Source organism: Rhinatrema bivittatum, chromosome 16 (assembly GCF_901001135.1).
Source record: "Rhinatrema bivittatum chromosome 16, aRhiBiv1.1, whole genome shotgun sequence".
Taxonomy (NCBI): domain Eukaryota; kingdom Metazoa; phylum Chordata; class Amphibia; order Gymnophiona; family Rhinatrematidae; genus Rhinatrema; species Rhinatrema bivittatum.
Genome location: NC_042630.1, coordinates 42,688,212 through 42,704,462, shown reverse-complemented (window position 1 = coordinate 42,704,462; position 16,251 = coordinate 42,688,212). Strand labels below are relative to the sequence as shown.

Sequence of the window (16,251 nt, the reverse complement as noted above, 5' to 3'; positions counted from 1 at the left end):
TAATAAATATAAAATGTTTTTAAAAAATCACCAATTAGATTGTAAGCCCTCTGGGGACAGGGAAATACCTACAGTACCTGAATGCTATCTGCTTTGAAGTATCTGAAAGGCAGAAGATAAATTAAATCAAATGTAGATAGATATAAACAATGAGATTATGAATAGATAAATGGATAGAAAAATAAATCCTGTACAGACACATTCCAGAAATATATACACTACTATGGAAAGATTTAGTGAAAAAAAATTCTTATATTCCAATCCATTTTTAATGTTTGATTACCTTTTTTACTGCCTGTATGAACTCCTTGTTTCTCATGCTATAGATTATAGGATTCAGCAAAGGAGTCACAATAGTATAGAATACAGCCACTGACTTATCAAAGTAGAATGGGTGGTGCCCTGAGGGTCTAATGTACATGTACATTGCACATCCAAAGAACATGATCACCACAGTAAGATGGGCGGCACAGGTAGAAAAGGCTTTGCGACGCCCAGATGAGGAAGGGATTCTTATAGTGGTTACTAAAATGAAAATATATGAGATGCAGGTGAAGGAAAAGGTAACAAGGAGCACAAATGAAATGGTTACAGCACTGGTCACCTCCGTTGCAAAATATCTCACACATGAAATTTCCAATAGTGGCCCTGTATCACAAAGGAAATGATCGATCTCATTCTCCCCATAGAAGGGCAGTCGCGATACTACAGTTATTGGAACCACAGACCAGAGGAACCCATTGATCCAGCACAAAGCAGAGAGGATGGAGCATATTCTGCTGTTCATTAACATATGGTAGCGGAGGGGCTGGCAGATAGCCAGATATCGATCATAACCCATGACAGCAAGAAGGCAACATTCAGTTTGACCCATGGAGAAGAAGAAAAAATACTGCAGGAAGCAGCCTGTAAAGGAAATGTAGTTATCTTTATAGAGAAAGCCACACAACATTTTCGGCACAGTGATAGTTGTGTACCAGATTTCAACAAATGACAAGTTGCCCAGGAAGATGTACATGGGCTTGTGAAGGGAAGTGTTGGACCTCACCAACATGATGACCATTGCATTTCCAACCAACGTAAGGATGTAGAGCCCTAAGAACAGCATAAATAGTGCAATTTGTGCGCCACCATTTGTGGCAATTCCACGGAGAATAAATTCAATCATTTTTGTCTGGTTTTCTCCTGGCATCCTTCCAGTGTTAAACCTGAAAAAAGTAAGAATAGCTAAATCAGAGGAAAAAGGAGTTCATTTATTAATTCAAATAAGATTAATTTTCAAAGGATCTTAATTTTCTCCAATGACACATTTCTGATACTCTATAATTATTATTCCTTTGATAGAAAAATAAACAGATATTGTGAGGCCTTGGCAGAAAACATGACATGCACAAGATCATACAAAGAGTTCATGGGAGAACCAGGTTAGAACTGATACATTATGGAAATGAAGACACTAACAAAAGTCATAAGGCTTTGCCCTACACCTATCTATTAATACTATAAGCATATAAAAATCTAAAACACATTGCATGCCCAAAGACTTGGGGGCACTCCATGAAGTTAGCATAGGGCACATTTAAAACTAATCAGAGAAAATTATTTTTTACTCAATGCACAATTAAACTCTGGAATTTGTTGCCAGAGAATGTGATTAGTGCAGTTAGTATAGCTGTGTTTAAAAAAGGATTGGATAAGTTCTTGGAGGAGAAGTCCATTACCTGCTATTAAGTTCACTTAGAGAATAGCCACTGCCATTAGCCATTAGCAATGGTTTCATGGAATAGACTTAGTTTTTGGGTACTTGCCAGGTTCTTGTGGCCTGGATTGGCCACTGTTGGAGACAGGATGCTGGGCTTGATGGACCCTTGGTCTGACCCAGTATGGCATTTTCTTATGTTCTTATGTTCTTTCAGTACTGACCTGTCTATCCAAATTACAGACAACATTGTTTCATCAAAGTTCATTTTCTAACGAGCCGATACAGTACAGTGCGCTCCGGTAAAGCGCACTGTTAACCCGCATTTGGACGCGCGTTTTCAACGCGCTAGCTTTACCCCTTATTCAGTAAGGGGTAATAACGCACCGAAAACACGCGTCCAACCACCCCAAAACTAATAGCGCCCGCAACATGGAAATGCATGTTGATGGCCCTATTAGTTATGCCCGCGCGATTCAGAAAGTAAAATGTGTAGCCAAGCCGCACATTTTACTTTCAGAAAGTAAGCGCCTACCCAAAGGTAGGCATTCATTTCTTCGGCACCAGGAAAGTGCACATAAAAGCAGTAAAAACTGCTTTTCTGTGCACCCTCCAACTTAATATCATGGCGATATTAAGTCGGAGGTCCCGAAAGTTATAAAAAGTTTTTTTAAAAAAATGTGAAATCGGCCCGCGGCTCGTAGGTTGAAAACCGGGCGCTCAATTTTCCCGGTGTCTCCCACCCAGTTTCAACACCATTTATATTGTTTTCTTTTCAGTTGTGATGCAGCAGCAACAGCATGAAAATTGACCTTCACAGATTCTTCCATTCTATGTATTTATTTTAACATTTAGATGCCATATTATCTAATAAGCTATGTGAGTCACAATGAAAAATGTCCCTATCCTACTTATTCTTTGAAGCTTCCATCTTCACTATAGTGGAAGACACTAATTTCTAGGCAAAAATAATGGACTTTCCAGGGGAAAATTCTCAAAGAGATCTTGTGCCTGTGTATAAGTTTTGGACATCAAACTGGTTTAGAAAACCCTCATACATCGTGAAATAGCTTTAGTCTCACAGGGAAACAAAACACATGGGCTTGATTTGCAATAAAACCAAAATGGCCCGAGCAAGGAGATTTCAGATGCTCTATCCAGTTCATCCTGAGATAAGTGGCACAGACGAATGTCTGAGGATTGCCCCATGCAAAACCAAATGGAGGAACAGAGCTGGGGCGGAGATCTGTTCAATACTTTCCACAGCTCTTTCTTTGCAGCTTCTAAATGCGATTCTCTTTCAGGTCAACAAACAGAAACTTTTAGAAATTTACTTCATTTCCCTCACTGGGGGAAAATGTAAAAAGTGGAAACTTTCACTGCCCTGAAAGCTTTCACTGACCCGGCACCTCTTTTATTAAGAAAACTACCAGTGCCTAAAACTTGATCTTGGAGCTGCTCATTATGGATTTTCTGTATTTCCACAGTATGATACCCAATAAGCGTGTTCAGTTGCAAAACTATAATTTAAGGTTTGCATGGATTAACACCAATCAGTACCACCCACCCCAATGAATGGTATTTTTTTTTCTTGGTCTTCATGTTACATGAAATAAATGTAATCTTGGGAGGTGTTGATCCGCAAGGAACAATATTAAATGTAATTAAAGGAATACAATGGCAATAGAAGCCCTGTCACATGATAGGAGCATAAGGCCATCTGGCACCATTTTGGAAAATGGTGGTCTCTGGGTTCAGGAGTGGAGGGTTCACTCTAGGTTCCCAGTAGAACACTAGGGCAAATTTGTTAAATCTACAGGGGCTTGGATGAAGGGCTAGGTTGGACAATAGTGGCCAGCTCCTTGGGGGAGGGTGTATTTTTAAATAAAGGGGAGGAGAGAGGGATTTGGAGTGGGGCCTGTTACAGGGGTCTATTTTTTTTTTGTAAATAAATATTACCTTTTCTGGGGAAATGGCCACATCTAAGGAGGAGTGGAGGAGTGAGGTAGTAGAAGGGGTCTCCAGAGACGACCTGGTTGGGATGTTTGTCAGGGATACTGGTGCACACTGTTTGCAATAGTGCGTGTAAAAGAATAATAGAAAAGAAAAGATAAAATTTTGTATTTTCAATTGTTTAGTTTTAAAAATGACAAAGAAAATCTTGATGTTTCAAATGACAGCACATCACTAGTCTTTATATCTAGCTTACTCACCACCCTGAAGAAAAAACAACAAGTAACAGGGATGGGGAGATTTCCTCCCTCCTCCCACCATGCAGATTATCAGCATCCCACTCCCAATCAATATCATTTCCCCTTCCCTAGCTTACTAGAACAGCCCATGATAACTGGCATAATCCCTCCCTGGATACCGCATCCATTCATTAGCATGTACCTCACTATATCACTGCCATTCAAACTCCTCACCCCAAAAAATAAAGAGTCAAGATTCCCTATCCACAAACCAATACCCTCCTGAAAAAGCTATCCCCTCCAAGCCAGCAAACAGCCCCCTGGAGAAATAGCCTCCCATTTCTGCCTCATCACCCTTACAGTACCCTCTGAGTCATATCACTCCCCACTAATAAAGTTTCACAAGTCAAAGTCCCCCAGTGAAAGCCTCCCAAAATCAGAACTCTCCCACAGTGTGATAAAACTACTCTGGAGTATAAACCGCACCCTGCACCCCCTGTTCCCCTCCCACCCCAGGAAACAGTTCTTCTCTGATTCACAGTCATCTCCCTAAATCAAGCCCTGTAAGTACCTCTCTGCAGGAAGGCCTAAGCTCCCCAATCCTCTGTCACCCCTCTGAAATCCAGAGTTACCATTCTGGAGGATCCTTCCTGTTCTTGGACAGGAGGGATGGCAAAGCCAGCCTACACCCATTGCTACTTGCCATGTGCCAAATTTAAGGGTTGCACAGATATTAAATATAGAGGGCCCAATATCAAAAGCTGCTGAATATGTGCCTATGTTCAGCAGTTGCCACTTAGCCATGTCCCTTATACAACCAAAATTTACATGCACAAAAAGTAGGTGTGTACTGGGCGGATTGGGGAAAAAGTGAGATAGTTGTATAATTACTAAGGCTGTGCATAATTTTTGTTGATCGTTTTGGGCCCCCCCGTGGGTAATTTTGTTTTTCTCATGGTTCGGGGATTTGTTTCGGGTTAGTGCACACTCACTCTTGTTAGTGCACGCTAACTCCCAATAGTGCACACTAATGGGTCAAAGTTAGTGCGCACTAACCCGCAAAATGAATTTTTCTGAAATTTTGGAAAAATTCTATTCATTTTTCAGTTCCACTGAACCATACTGAATTAGGCAATTTCGTGAGGTGCCTAATTTTGTGAGTGTGCCTAATTTAGGAAAAACGAATGCACATCTCTAATAATTACTGATATTCTGAGTTAGCCGCATACGTATATGTGTAAGTATATTTACTCCCTAGACCAGGTCTAAATTTAGCCAGATAGACTTAACTGGCTAAGTGAGTATATATATATATATATATATATTTATTTAATTTATTTAAACACTTTTATATACCGAAGTTCGTATGGACATCACATCGGTTTACATTAAACAAAGGAAGCAGAGGGAGCGGAAATGGAAGAAAAGTTACAATAAAACAATTAATTGATTAAATATGAGGATCTAAGAACGAAGAGGAGGGAAGAGACAGGTGGATAGGAGAGGGGGGTGAAAGGTATATATATATATATATTTATATGCGTATATTTTTGCGGCTTCACTGTGCCACTGAATATACATCGTAACTTAGCCAGATAAGATATAAATGACTAAGGCCTGCGCGTGCATGTTATAAAATCGGGCGTACATGTGTGCGCGCAGGGTAGCGTGCACACCTTTTAAAATCTACCCCATAATGACGATAGGTGGAAAAACAGACTCATGGCTATGATAAAATAATGCAAAGCAATATATCCAAGCAAAGGTCAAATTTTTAATATCCAGCTGTAAGTGTCCCAGATATATAATTCTGAAAATTGCATATGAACATTGAACCCCATACTACTAGGAAGCAATACACTTACCAAACTGATTCCTTTATTTTTTTTTTAAATAATAATGATATTACAAAAGCAGAAAAAAAGGGTAAAAGAAATTGCAAACAGTGCTTTGGTTTTTGTTTTTTTTCAAAAGTAGTGCCAGTCTGCTTCTGTGTGTGTTGTCCATGCTTTTGTTCTGTCAGTGTGATGCCCTGCTCTGGCATTCTAATCAATGCATCAGCTCCCCCAGTTTCCTAAGGTCTATAATCTTGAAAGCAACTACTCCTACATACAGAGGGAGAATGCGGGTTGATTTTTCAGAAACGTTTTCTATTGACTGCAATGAAAAGTTAACACAATCATTTGTTTTAATGGTTAAAACTGCTGGGCCTCCAGATTTAAACACTTTTTCTAGTGAATTTTGCACAATGATTTTTTTTTCCAGTTTGCTTTGTTGATCTATGCAGTTCCCCCCCTGTATGTGCAAAGATTACTGTAGCTACATACGGGAAGATTACTTTAACTCTGCGCTGATCATAAATATTAAGTTGCATATCCATAGGATTGGCCGCTATTTATCAGCTTGCTGCACCCCTGAAGAAGGAAGAGATTCCAAAACCCTGCAGAGTCCGGTGTTTAGACAGCAAGCGGCGATGAGGACTTGAAAGGGATCCGTTCGCAGGATGTTTAATGCACAGCCCCGGCCGGGAAACATAATTGCGTACCTGAAGGGGACCTTGTCATTGGATTTACAGTACATCGCAGCATATGGTAACAACTTCTAAGTTAAGTACTTTTTGCGGCACTTGGCAACAATTTTCAAGTTAAGTACTTTACTAACTACAATAGCTAAGCTGAGGCTAGCTTGACAAAGTATTCTAAGCAACCTATGATTATACAACACCGCACACAGAAGCTATTTCAGCTCTGCTAGGTTACCCGATACATTTCTCAGGAACCTAGTGCTATATGAAGGTTGCTTTATTTCATACAGTAATTGTATCCCATAAGTTCTTTATAAAGTGAGAAATCAGTATATAAGTTTGACATTAGGGATAAAGCATATGATTGCTTCTATAGCTAAGTCCTAAGCAAAGCACATTCAAGCAGCACTGTCTGAATTATTAAGAAGGATGCTCACCTTGTAAAAATGCTGCTTGTAATAATTTTGTTATGGGTTTTGGCAGTTGCTTAGTTTTGATTTTAAATAATGCTACCTTTAACTTAAGGCTTGGGGATGGACCATTTGGTCTTTCTTCTGCGATCATTACTATGTTACTATATTTATCCGGCCACATGGTGTTGAACCGCTGTATGCGTATATAATATAGTTTAACGTGTACATTCCTACTTTCTATTTTAAACATATGCACACAGAGATTTTACCTTAGGATTTAGCCGCATAAATCCCTATCTACATGTGCGTGAAGGAAATGAACCCGATTTTGGATTCCTCCACCAGATCACCCAATCCATCTCCAGGATCATCGAAACCCTACTGGGCCCTTCAATCTGATCTCCCCCCAGTTTACCCAGACCTCTCACCTGGTCTGTAATTCACAATAAATGTTTAATATCACTTCATCTAGATAATCAGCAGGTATAAATATATGCGAGTAAATTGACAAATCTACATGCATATGACTCTTATAAAGTAGAAACTTAAATATATTCATTTTGGCCCTGTCCCAGAATACCTCTAGACTGCCCCATTTTTACATGTGCATATTTATGTATGTATGTTTGACTTTTAAAAATTGCATTCATATGAGTATATGCTATTTAAGTGAATATATGGTAATTTTTCCATGTGCAGCCTTTTGAAAATTCACCTTAATGTGTAGGGATGTGAATCGTTTTTCAACGATTAAAATTATCGTCCGATAATGTTTATATCGTCTTAAATCGTTATAGAACACGATACAATAGAAATTCTAACGATTTATCGTTAAAAATCGTTAAATCGTGTTAGTGCGCACTAACTCGAGTTAGTGCGCACTAACTCCCCGTTAGTGCGCACTAACTCAATTTAGTGCGCACTAACTGAAAATGATACAAATAAACACTTTCCAGGTCACTGAAGGTCAGTTAGGAATGAATATGTGTTCCTATTGGCTGGCTGCCCTCTTATCTATTGATGTTACCAAGGTTACCACTGAGGTGATGGTTGGGGGGATGGGAAATGGAACTGGAAACTAACGAACACCAACAGAAAATGAAACAAAGTGTTCACACTTCCCAGGTCAGTAAAGGTCACTTAGGAATGAATATGTATGTATGTATTCCTATTGGCTGGCTGTGCTCTTATCTATTGATGTTACCAATATGGTTGGGGGGATGTGAAATGGAAACAGTTGGAAGCTTGACAAAAAAAGTAATGTAATGATCAGCACTCACGTGACTAGAACTTGTTTGTTTATTATTTTTGTTAGCAGGCACCTGAAATGCTAGTGCATGTTGAATTTGCCAATCACTGTGCATTTTAGAAAGGTGGTCCTGGCTGGAACTGTACACAGTTCAAATATATGTAATTGATTGTTGGTAAGTGTATTTTTTAAGTAGCCACACTGGCACCAGTATGTTTACTTTTCCTCCTACTTAACTCACTAGCTCAGCTTTGTAAGAAGGGCTTCTCTGCTTGTGTGTTGTTTTTGTTTGGTGTGAGGAGAGCAGAAACATCAGATCTTTATTCAATCTACTACAGTCATCTCTTACAGTGCCCTATCCCTATTAATACCAGGAGTGTTGTGATCTTCCTGCACACAGTGCCCTAACCCTGATACCAGTCTGAGACAGCTCCCTCCCTGCATTACTAGTGAGAGGCTGGCTTCACAGACAGGGGGGAGCTGCCTGACCCTCACTCCTGACTTCCCCCATGTCCCAGCTAGTGAATGGTGTGTGGTGAGGGGGGGGGGGGGAGGATGGTGAAGTCTGAGACAGCTCCCTCCCTGCATTACTAGTGAGAGGCTGGCTTCACAGACAGGGGGGAGCTGCCTGACCCTCACTCCTGACTTCTCCCATGTCCCAGCTAGTGAATGGTGTGTGGGTGAGGGGGGGGGGGGGGAGGATGGTGAAGTCTGAGACAGCTCCCTCCCTGCATTACTAGTGAGAGGCTGGCTTCACAGACAGGGGGGAGCTGCCTGACCCTCACTCCTGACTTCCCCCATGTCCCAGCTAGTGAATGGTGTGTGGGTGAGGGGGGGGGGGAGGATGGTGAAGTCTGAGACAGCTCCCTCCCTGCATTACTAGTGAGAGGCTGGCTTCACAGACAGGGGGGAGCTGCCTGACCCTCACTCCTGACTTCCCCCATGTCCCAGCTAGTGAATGGTGTGTGGGTGAGGGGGGGGGAGGATGGTGAAGTCTGAGACAGCTTCCTCCCTGCATTACTAGTGAGAGGCTGGCTTCACAGACAGGGGGGAGCTGCCTGACCCTCACTCCTGACTTCCCCCATGTCCCAGCTAGTGAATGGTGTGTGGGTGAGGGGGGGGGGGTGGATGGTGAAGTCTGAGACAGCTCCCTCCCTGCATTACTAGTGAGAGGCTGGCTTCACAGACAGGGGGGAGCTGCCTGACCCTCACTCCTGACTTCCCCCATGCCCCAGCTAGTGAATGGTGTGTGGGTGAGGGGGGGGGGGGGGAGGATGGTGAAGTCTGAGACAGCTCCCTCCCTGCATTACTAGTGAGAGGCTGGCTTCACAGACAGGGGGGAGCTGCCTGACCCTCACTCCTGACTTCCCCCATGTCCCAGCTAGTGAATGGTGTGTGGGTGAGGGGGGGGGGAGGATGGTGAAGTCTGCGACAGCTCCCTCCCTGCATTACTAGTGAGAGGCTGGCTTCACAGACAGGGGGGAGCTGCCTGACCCTCACTCCTGACTTCCCCCATGTCCCAGCTAGTGAATGGTGTGTGGGTGAGGGGGGGGGAGGATGGTGAAGTCTGAGACAGCTCCCTCCCTGCATTACTAGTGAGAGGCTGGCTTCACAGACAGGGGGGAGCTGCCTGACCCTCACTCCTGACTTCCCCCATGTCCCAGCTAGTGAATGGTGTGTGGGTGAGGGGGGGGGGGTGGATGGTGAAGTCTGAGACAGCTCCCTCCCTGCATTACTAGTGAGAGGCTGGCTTCACAGACAGGGGGGAGCTGCCTGACCCTCACTCCTGACTTCCCCCATGTCCCAGCTAGTGAATGGTGTGTGGGTGGGGGGGGGGAGGATGGTGAAGTCTGAGACAGCTCCCTCCCTGCATTACTAGTGAGAGGCTGGCTTGACAGACAGGGGGGAGCTGCCTGTCCCTCACTCCTGACTTCCCCATGTCCCAGCTAGTGAATGGTGTGTGGGTGAGGGGGGGGGGGGTGGATGGTGAAGTCTGAGACAGCTCCCTCCCTGCATTACTAGTGAGAGGCTGGCTTCACAGACAGGGGGGAGCTGCCTGACCCTCACTCCTGACTTCCCCCATGTCCCAGCTAGTGAATGGTGTGTGGGTAAGGGGGGGGGGGGGGAGGATGGTGAAGTCTGAGACAGCTCCCTCCCTGCATTACTAGTGAGAGGCTGGCTTCACAGACAAGGGGGAGCTGCCTGACCCTCACTCCTCCGGGGTATTGTGATCTTCCTGCACACAGTGCCCTATCCCTGATACCAGGGGTGTTGTGATCTTCCTGCATGCAGTGCCCTATCCCTATTAATACCAGGAGTGTTGTGATCTTCCTGCATGCAGTGCCCTATCCCTATTAATACCAGGAGTGTTGTGATCTTCCTGCATGCAGTGCCCTATCCCTGATATCGGGATGTGTGCAAGAAGATCACAACACCCCCGGTATCAGGAATAGGGCACTGTGTGCAGGAAGATCACAACACCCCCAGTATCAGGAATAGGGCACTGTGTGCAGGAAGATCACAACACCCCTGGTATTAGGGATAGGGCACTGTGTGCAGGAAGATCACAACACTCCTGGTATTAATAGGGATAGGGCACTGTGTGCAGGAAGATCACAATACCCCTGGTATCAGGGTTAGGGCACAAGTTCTAGTCACATTGACTGATCACATTACTTGTTTTGTCAAGCTACCAACTGTTTCCATTTCCCATCCCCCATATACTGTCAGTAGGAAACTTGGTAACATGAATAAATAAGAGGGCAGCCAATAGGAATACATATTCATTCCTAAACTGACCTTAACTGACCTGAAAAGTGTCAAATTGTATCATTTTCAGTTAGTGCGCACTAACTCCCAGTTAGTGCGCACTAACTCCCGTTAGTGCGCACTAACTCGAGTTAGTGCGCACTAATCGGAAAAAACGATTTTTAACGATTTTTTAACTAAAAAATCGTGCCTAAGACGATTTTCTTGCCCTGCCACACGATTTCTATCGTTAAGACGATATGGAAAACGATTCACATCCCTATGTGTGCCACCTGTGATAAAATAAAAATTTCTGTTTAATTGTTCCTTAAACTGGAAATCTTATTGACTTTTTCTGATGTATTACTAGATTAAATGATGGAAAAAAAGAGCAATACAGGGGTTGCTGTGCTACTTACTCAGAGTGATGTCTTAAAGTCTCCAGAACATAATAAAATATTTGATTGTTCACGCTTCAGCTACATCAACTAGGTGGATGAAGAAATTGATCGTGTGGATCCGGAATTCTGGGAAGGTGAATTGCCAATGACTCTTTCTTCTTGCTAATGGTAGAAACCTCTGTCTCCTCATTACTTCTATCACTGCACTGAGCCTATGGGGCTGAGAATTTGCTTTTTTCTTTCAGGGGAACCCAAATGACAATGGCAACTCCTATCCTGGTCTTATAAAGGATTATGTTTCTGGCAGGTAGCCAGCACCCAGAGAGACCAAACTTGGTCACGTATGTATTTCAATTCTACAGAGGAAGTTCTGCGCACAGTGGACATTTTTAATTCTTCTGCAATTATGTGCACGGATTAACAGAGAATGTTTCCTGTGAGTCTTTCCATTAATCTGTTTTTCACAGCACACAATGTAATGGTTGAAAATTACTCTGTGTTAACATGATGCTCGCATGGGACCTGGAAGTGCACAAGTTCTTCAGCTTAGTCCATTTGAATATGTAGAAATAAAGGCTAATTAGCATTGAAGAGATACACAAAAAACAACAATGATTATCATTTCTAAGACTATACAATTTGAGTGACCATCTCACCTAAAGAGGTTGTCAATACTGTGTCATGTGTGCTTCCAGCAGTACATGGGATTGTAAGTAAGTGTTTTAAGGTAAGCAGGCATGAAAGACTCTCCAAACCTGTGAGATCTTGTATGTGAAAGGCTCAAGAAAAGAAGTCGGGATGTAAAATTTCTATTCACAGAATGTTTATTTTGTTCAATGTATATGTTGCCAGGGATGTTCAAGTTCATCCTTTTGGGAAGAAGCCCAGGGGACTTTATGTTTATACAAGTTAATTTCTTCTAATTAGAGAGTTGGGAAAAAGAATGACTTGAACTTTCTCCCATGGAATCTTGTCTTGACTATATGACACCTAGACTAGGGACTTTGTAATGTTTTAGGGCCAAGAGTATGATAATGACACACCCATCAGTGCTGCCTTAGATAAACATCTGGATATCTTCTCACAAATATTATGCTAAATTAGGAGGAAGTTAGTTTATGCTTTGCCTTAAGCTGCTTATGGTGAGTTTAGGGAATTGCAATTGCATTGTTTTCAAATGTATTATGATTATCTTCTAAAACTTTTCAGGAAATATAGGGGGTCATTTATCAAAATGTGCTAAGGCTTTTTTGCATGCAATAGCACCATATTGTATGGTGCAATGCAAATATGGAGGAGTTATCACACAGACTTAATGCTGATTTTAACACCTTTTTGAATTGTGTTAGGCTGTGTGAGTGTGGTAAGGTTTTATTGCCTTGTGCAATGTCTCCTGCAAGGCCTATTTAGATGAAGTGAGGCTCCCAGAGCATCCAACTAGTCTTGATGACTCCGAGGGTCATCAAATGTTCACAAGAGATCACTGTTCTGTTCGTACATCTAATATTGAATGTCAAAGGGGCCCCTAACCCCCTACACTGATACCTAACCTTCACCTCGAGTTACTAGGTGGGCCTACCATAAGGATACAAATACCTATCTACGGAGATGACATTATGGCCAGGTGTGCTCTCTCTCTCTCTCTCTCTCTCTCTCACACATGGTTATATGTGGGAAATACAACAGGTCTGGCTCCTATTGCAATTTGCTTCAACTGACTCTAAATCATATTCAAAAAGGAATTTTCTCCATTCTGTGACTTTACTGAAATATTTCTATTGAATACAACCCTTTGCATAGCTTTCACTGAACAAATTAGAGATGTGAATCGTGTGCCAGATCGTCTTAACGATCAGATTCAGCTGGGGGGGGGGAATCTGATCGTTAAGATATGTGAATTGGAATCATTTCCAATTCCAATTCACATCGCTAATTTTTTTTTTAGGGAGGCCCGCACCGCTAAAAAAAAAAACAACCCACCCGACCCTTTAAATCGACCCCACCTTCCCGACCCCCCCAAAACCTTTTAAAATTACCTGGTGGTCCAGGGGGGCCTCGGGAGGCCTCGGGGAGAGATCCAGGGGGGCATCGGGGAGAGGAGAGATCCAGGGGGGCCTCGGGGAGAGATTTCCCGTTCCCAGGCATCAGCTGTTCTAAAAAAAAATGGCACCGATGCTCCTTTGCCCTTACCATGTGACAGGGTATCCGTGCCATTGGCCGGCCCCTGTCACATGGTAGGAGCGCCGGCCATCTTTACTCATCAGCCCCTATTATACTATATAATAGGAGCTGATGAGTAAAGATGGCCGGTGCCATCTTTAAAGATGGCGCCAGCCATCCAGTGCTCCTACCATGTGACAGGGGCTGGCCAATGGCACGGATACCCTGTCACATGGTAAGGGCAAAGGGGCATCGGCGCCATTTTTTTTTAGAACAGCTGATGCCTGGGAACGGGAAATCTGTCCCCGCGGCCCCCCTGGATCTCTCCTCTCCTTAAGGCCCCCCTGGATCTCTCCCCGAGGCCCCCCAAGGCCCCTCTGGACCACCAGGTAATTTTAAAAGGTTTTGGGGGGTCAGGAGGGTGGGGTCGATTTAAAGGGTCGGGTGGGTTTTTTTTTTTAGCGGCGCGGGCCTCCCTAAAAAAAAAGGGTCGGGAGGGTGGGGGGTCGATTTAAAGGGTCGGGTGGGTTTTTTTTTTATCGGGCCATCAGCACCATTTTAATTAGTGGCAGCCAAAATGGCGCCGATGGCCTGAGAGCGGGAGATCGCGCCGGGACCCCCCCCCCCCCCACTGGACCACCAGGTAATTTAACATTTTGGGGGGGTTCGGAAGGGTGGGGGAGGGTAAGGAATTGGTTTTAAAGGGTTGGGGTGGGTTTAGGGGTTGTTTTGGTGTGCTGGTTTTCCTGCCCTCCCCCAAATAATTCCCGTGCCATATTTAACAATACAATACAAATGCCCCTGACGATAAATCGGGGGCATTTGTATTGTATCGTGAACTCTAACGATTTAGGATGATTTTAAAATTATCTGACGATAATTTTAATCGTTCAAAAACGATTCACATCCCTAGAACAAATGATTACCTTAAATCCCTGTAAACACAGAAAGATCTTGTGGGTATGTTTTATATCGTAACTTTGAAGTAGATCTGTAAAAGAGATTTGCAAGACTGTGGCATAGAGTTCAGGTTGTATGATCACATCAGTTAGAAAAATTAACTGAAACAAGTGGAATCAACTTGGATTATTGATCTATTTAATTTTGATCTATTTATTATTTTATTTGTATTATTTTCCTCATTGTAAACTGCTTTGGCTTGAACTTTTTTTCAAGGAAGGCATTCTATAAGTATAACATAACAAAATATACCTGAAAATAGCAATAAATAAATCATCTGTTGGGTGATGATGCCTTCAAAGATTTGAAGCTGCCTGGTCCTACAATACCTATAAAAAGACCAAATAATAATGGAAATAATACATTTTAAAACAGGATATTTTATTTTTGCAGCTGTTTATCCAGTACCTTTAATCATTTGCAACATTTATTTAAATGCTCTTCTGTTTCACAGCTTCTAATGGAATTGTCCAATGCAGATTACAAGTGAAATTCACAATCTCATGAAAACACACAAACAAATATTACTTGGTGATCAATAGAAAGCACTAAGAGAAAACATGGATACTACATACAAATTAATGAGAGAATGAATAGGTAGAATGATAGTTTGGATAGATAATATAAATAGACAGATAGATAAATATAAGGATGAGGTTATGAAGAGATGGATGAATATGTCCTGTAGAGACACATTCAAGACATATATAATTTAAATAGATTTGGTGAAAAGAAAATTGTTCTATTTTATGCAGTTGTTAATGTTTGATGACCTTTTTTACTGCCTTTATAAACTCTTTATTCCTTAGACTGTAAATTATGGGATTCAGCAAAGGAGTAAAAATAGTATAGAGTACAGCCACCAACTTATCTACGTTTAGTGGGTGCTTCCCTGAGGGCCTAATGTACATGTACATAGCACATCCAAAGAATATGATCACCACAGTGAGATGGGAGGCACAGGTGGAAAAGGCTTTGTGACGCCCAGTTGAGGATGGAATTCTTACTGTGGTTTGTATAATGAAAACATATGATATACAGGTTGAGGAGAAGGTAAGAACAAGCATACATGAGGTGCATATAGAACTGGCAACTTCTGTCACAAAATCCCTTATGCAAGAAAGTTCTAGTAGTGGCCCTGTATCACACAGGAAATGATCAATCTCATTCTCTTTGCAGAAGGGAAGCTGTGATACTAAACTTACGGGTAGAATAGACCAAATGAAGCCAGCAATCCAGCAAGAAGAGGCAAGGCAGGAGCATATCCTGCTGCTCATTAACATGTTGTAGCGAAGGGGCTGGCAGATAGCCAGATATCGATCATAACCCATGGTGGCAAGAAGGAAACACTCAGTTGTACCCAAGGAGAATAGGAAATAGTACTGTAGGAAGCAACCAGTAAAGGAAATATAGTTCTCTTTAGACAGAAAACCAGACAGCATTTTTGGCACAGTGCTAGTTGTGTACCAGATTTCGACAAAAGACAAGTTGCCCAGGAAGATGTACATGGGCTTGTGAAGAGAATTGTTGGACCATACCAACATGATGATCATTATATTCCCAACCAATGTGAGGATGTAGACCACTAAGAACAGTGGAAATAGAGCAATCTTTGTACCCCGATTGATGAAGAGTCCATGAAGTATAAAGTCTTTCACTTCCGTTTCATTTCCTCCCTGCATTCTTCCAATGTTTAACCTGAAAGGAGATAAAGACAGCTAATTCATAGGAAATGGAAGTTCATTCATTAAGGGGTAGATTTTCAAATGTGCGCGTGGGCGTACATGTGCGTGCGCTACCCAGCACGCACATGTTATAAAATTGTGGGTTGGTGGGCGCAAGGGGGTACACAATTGTGCACCTTGCGCACGCCAAGCCCGCACTGAACCACACTGCCTTCCCCGT

At 42.6% G+C, this 16,251-nt stretch overlaps 2 protein-coding genes across 2 annotated transcripts; both read right to left on the bottom strand.

Moving 5' to 3' along the window:
* Positions 1 to 268: 268 nt before the first annotated feature.
* On the bottom strand, positions 269 to 1,192 carry LOC115077540 (olfactory receptor 11H4-like). Its single transcript, XM_029579833.1, has one exon. It carries the CDS (start codon positions 1,190 to 1,192, stop codon positions 269 to 271), a length of 924 nt encoding a protein of 307 aa, XP_029435693.1.
* Positions 1,193 to 15,104: 13,912 nt separating this feature from the next.
* On the bottom strand, positions 15,105 to 16,028 carry LOC115077539 (olfactory receptor 11G2-like). Its single transcript, XM_029579832.1, has one exon. The coding sequence runs from the start codon at positions 16,026 to 16,028 to the stop codon at positions 15,105 to 15,107; it is 924 nt and encodes a 307-aa protein (XP_029435692.1).
* Between the last annotated feature and the right edge of the window lie 223 nt (positions 16,029 to 16,251).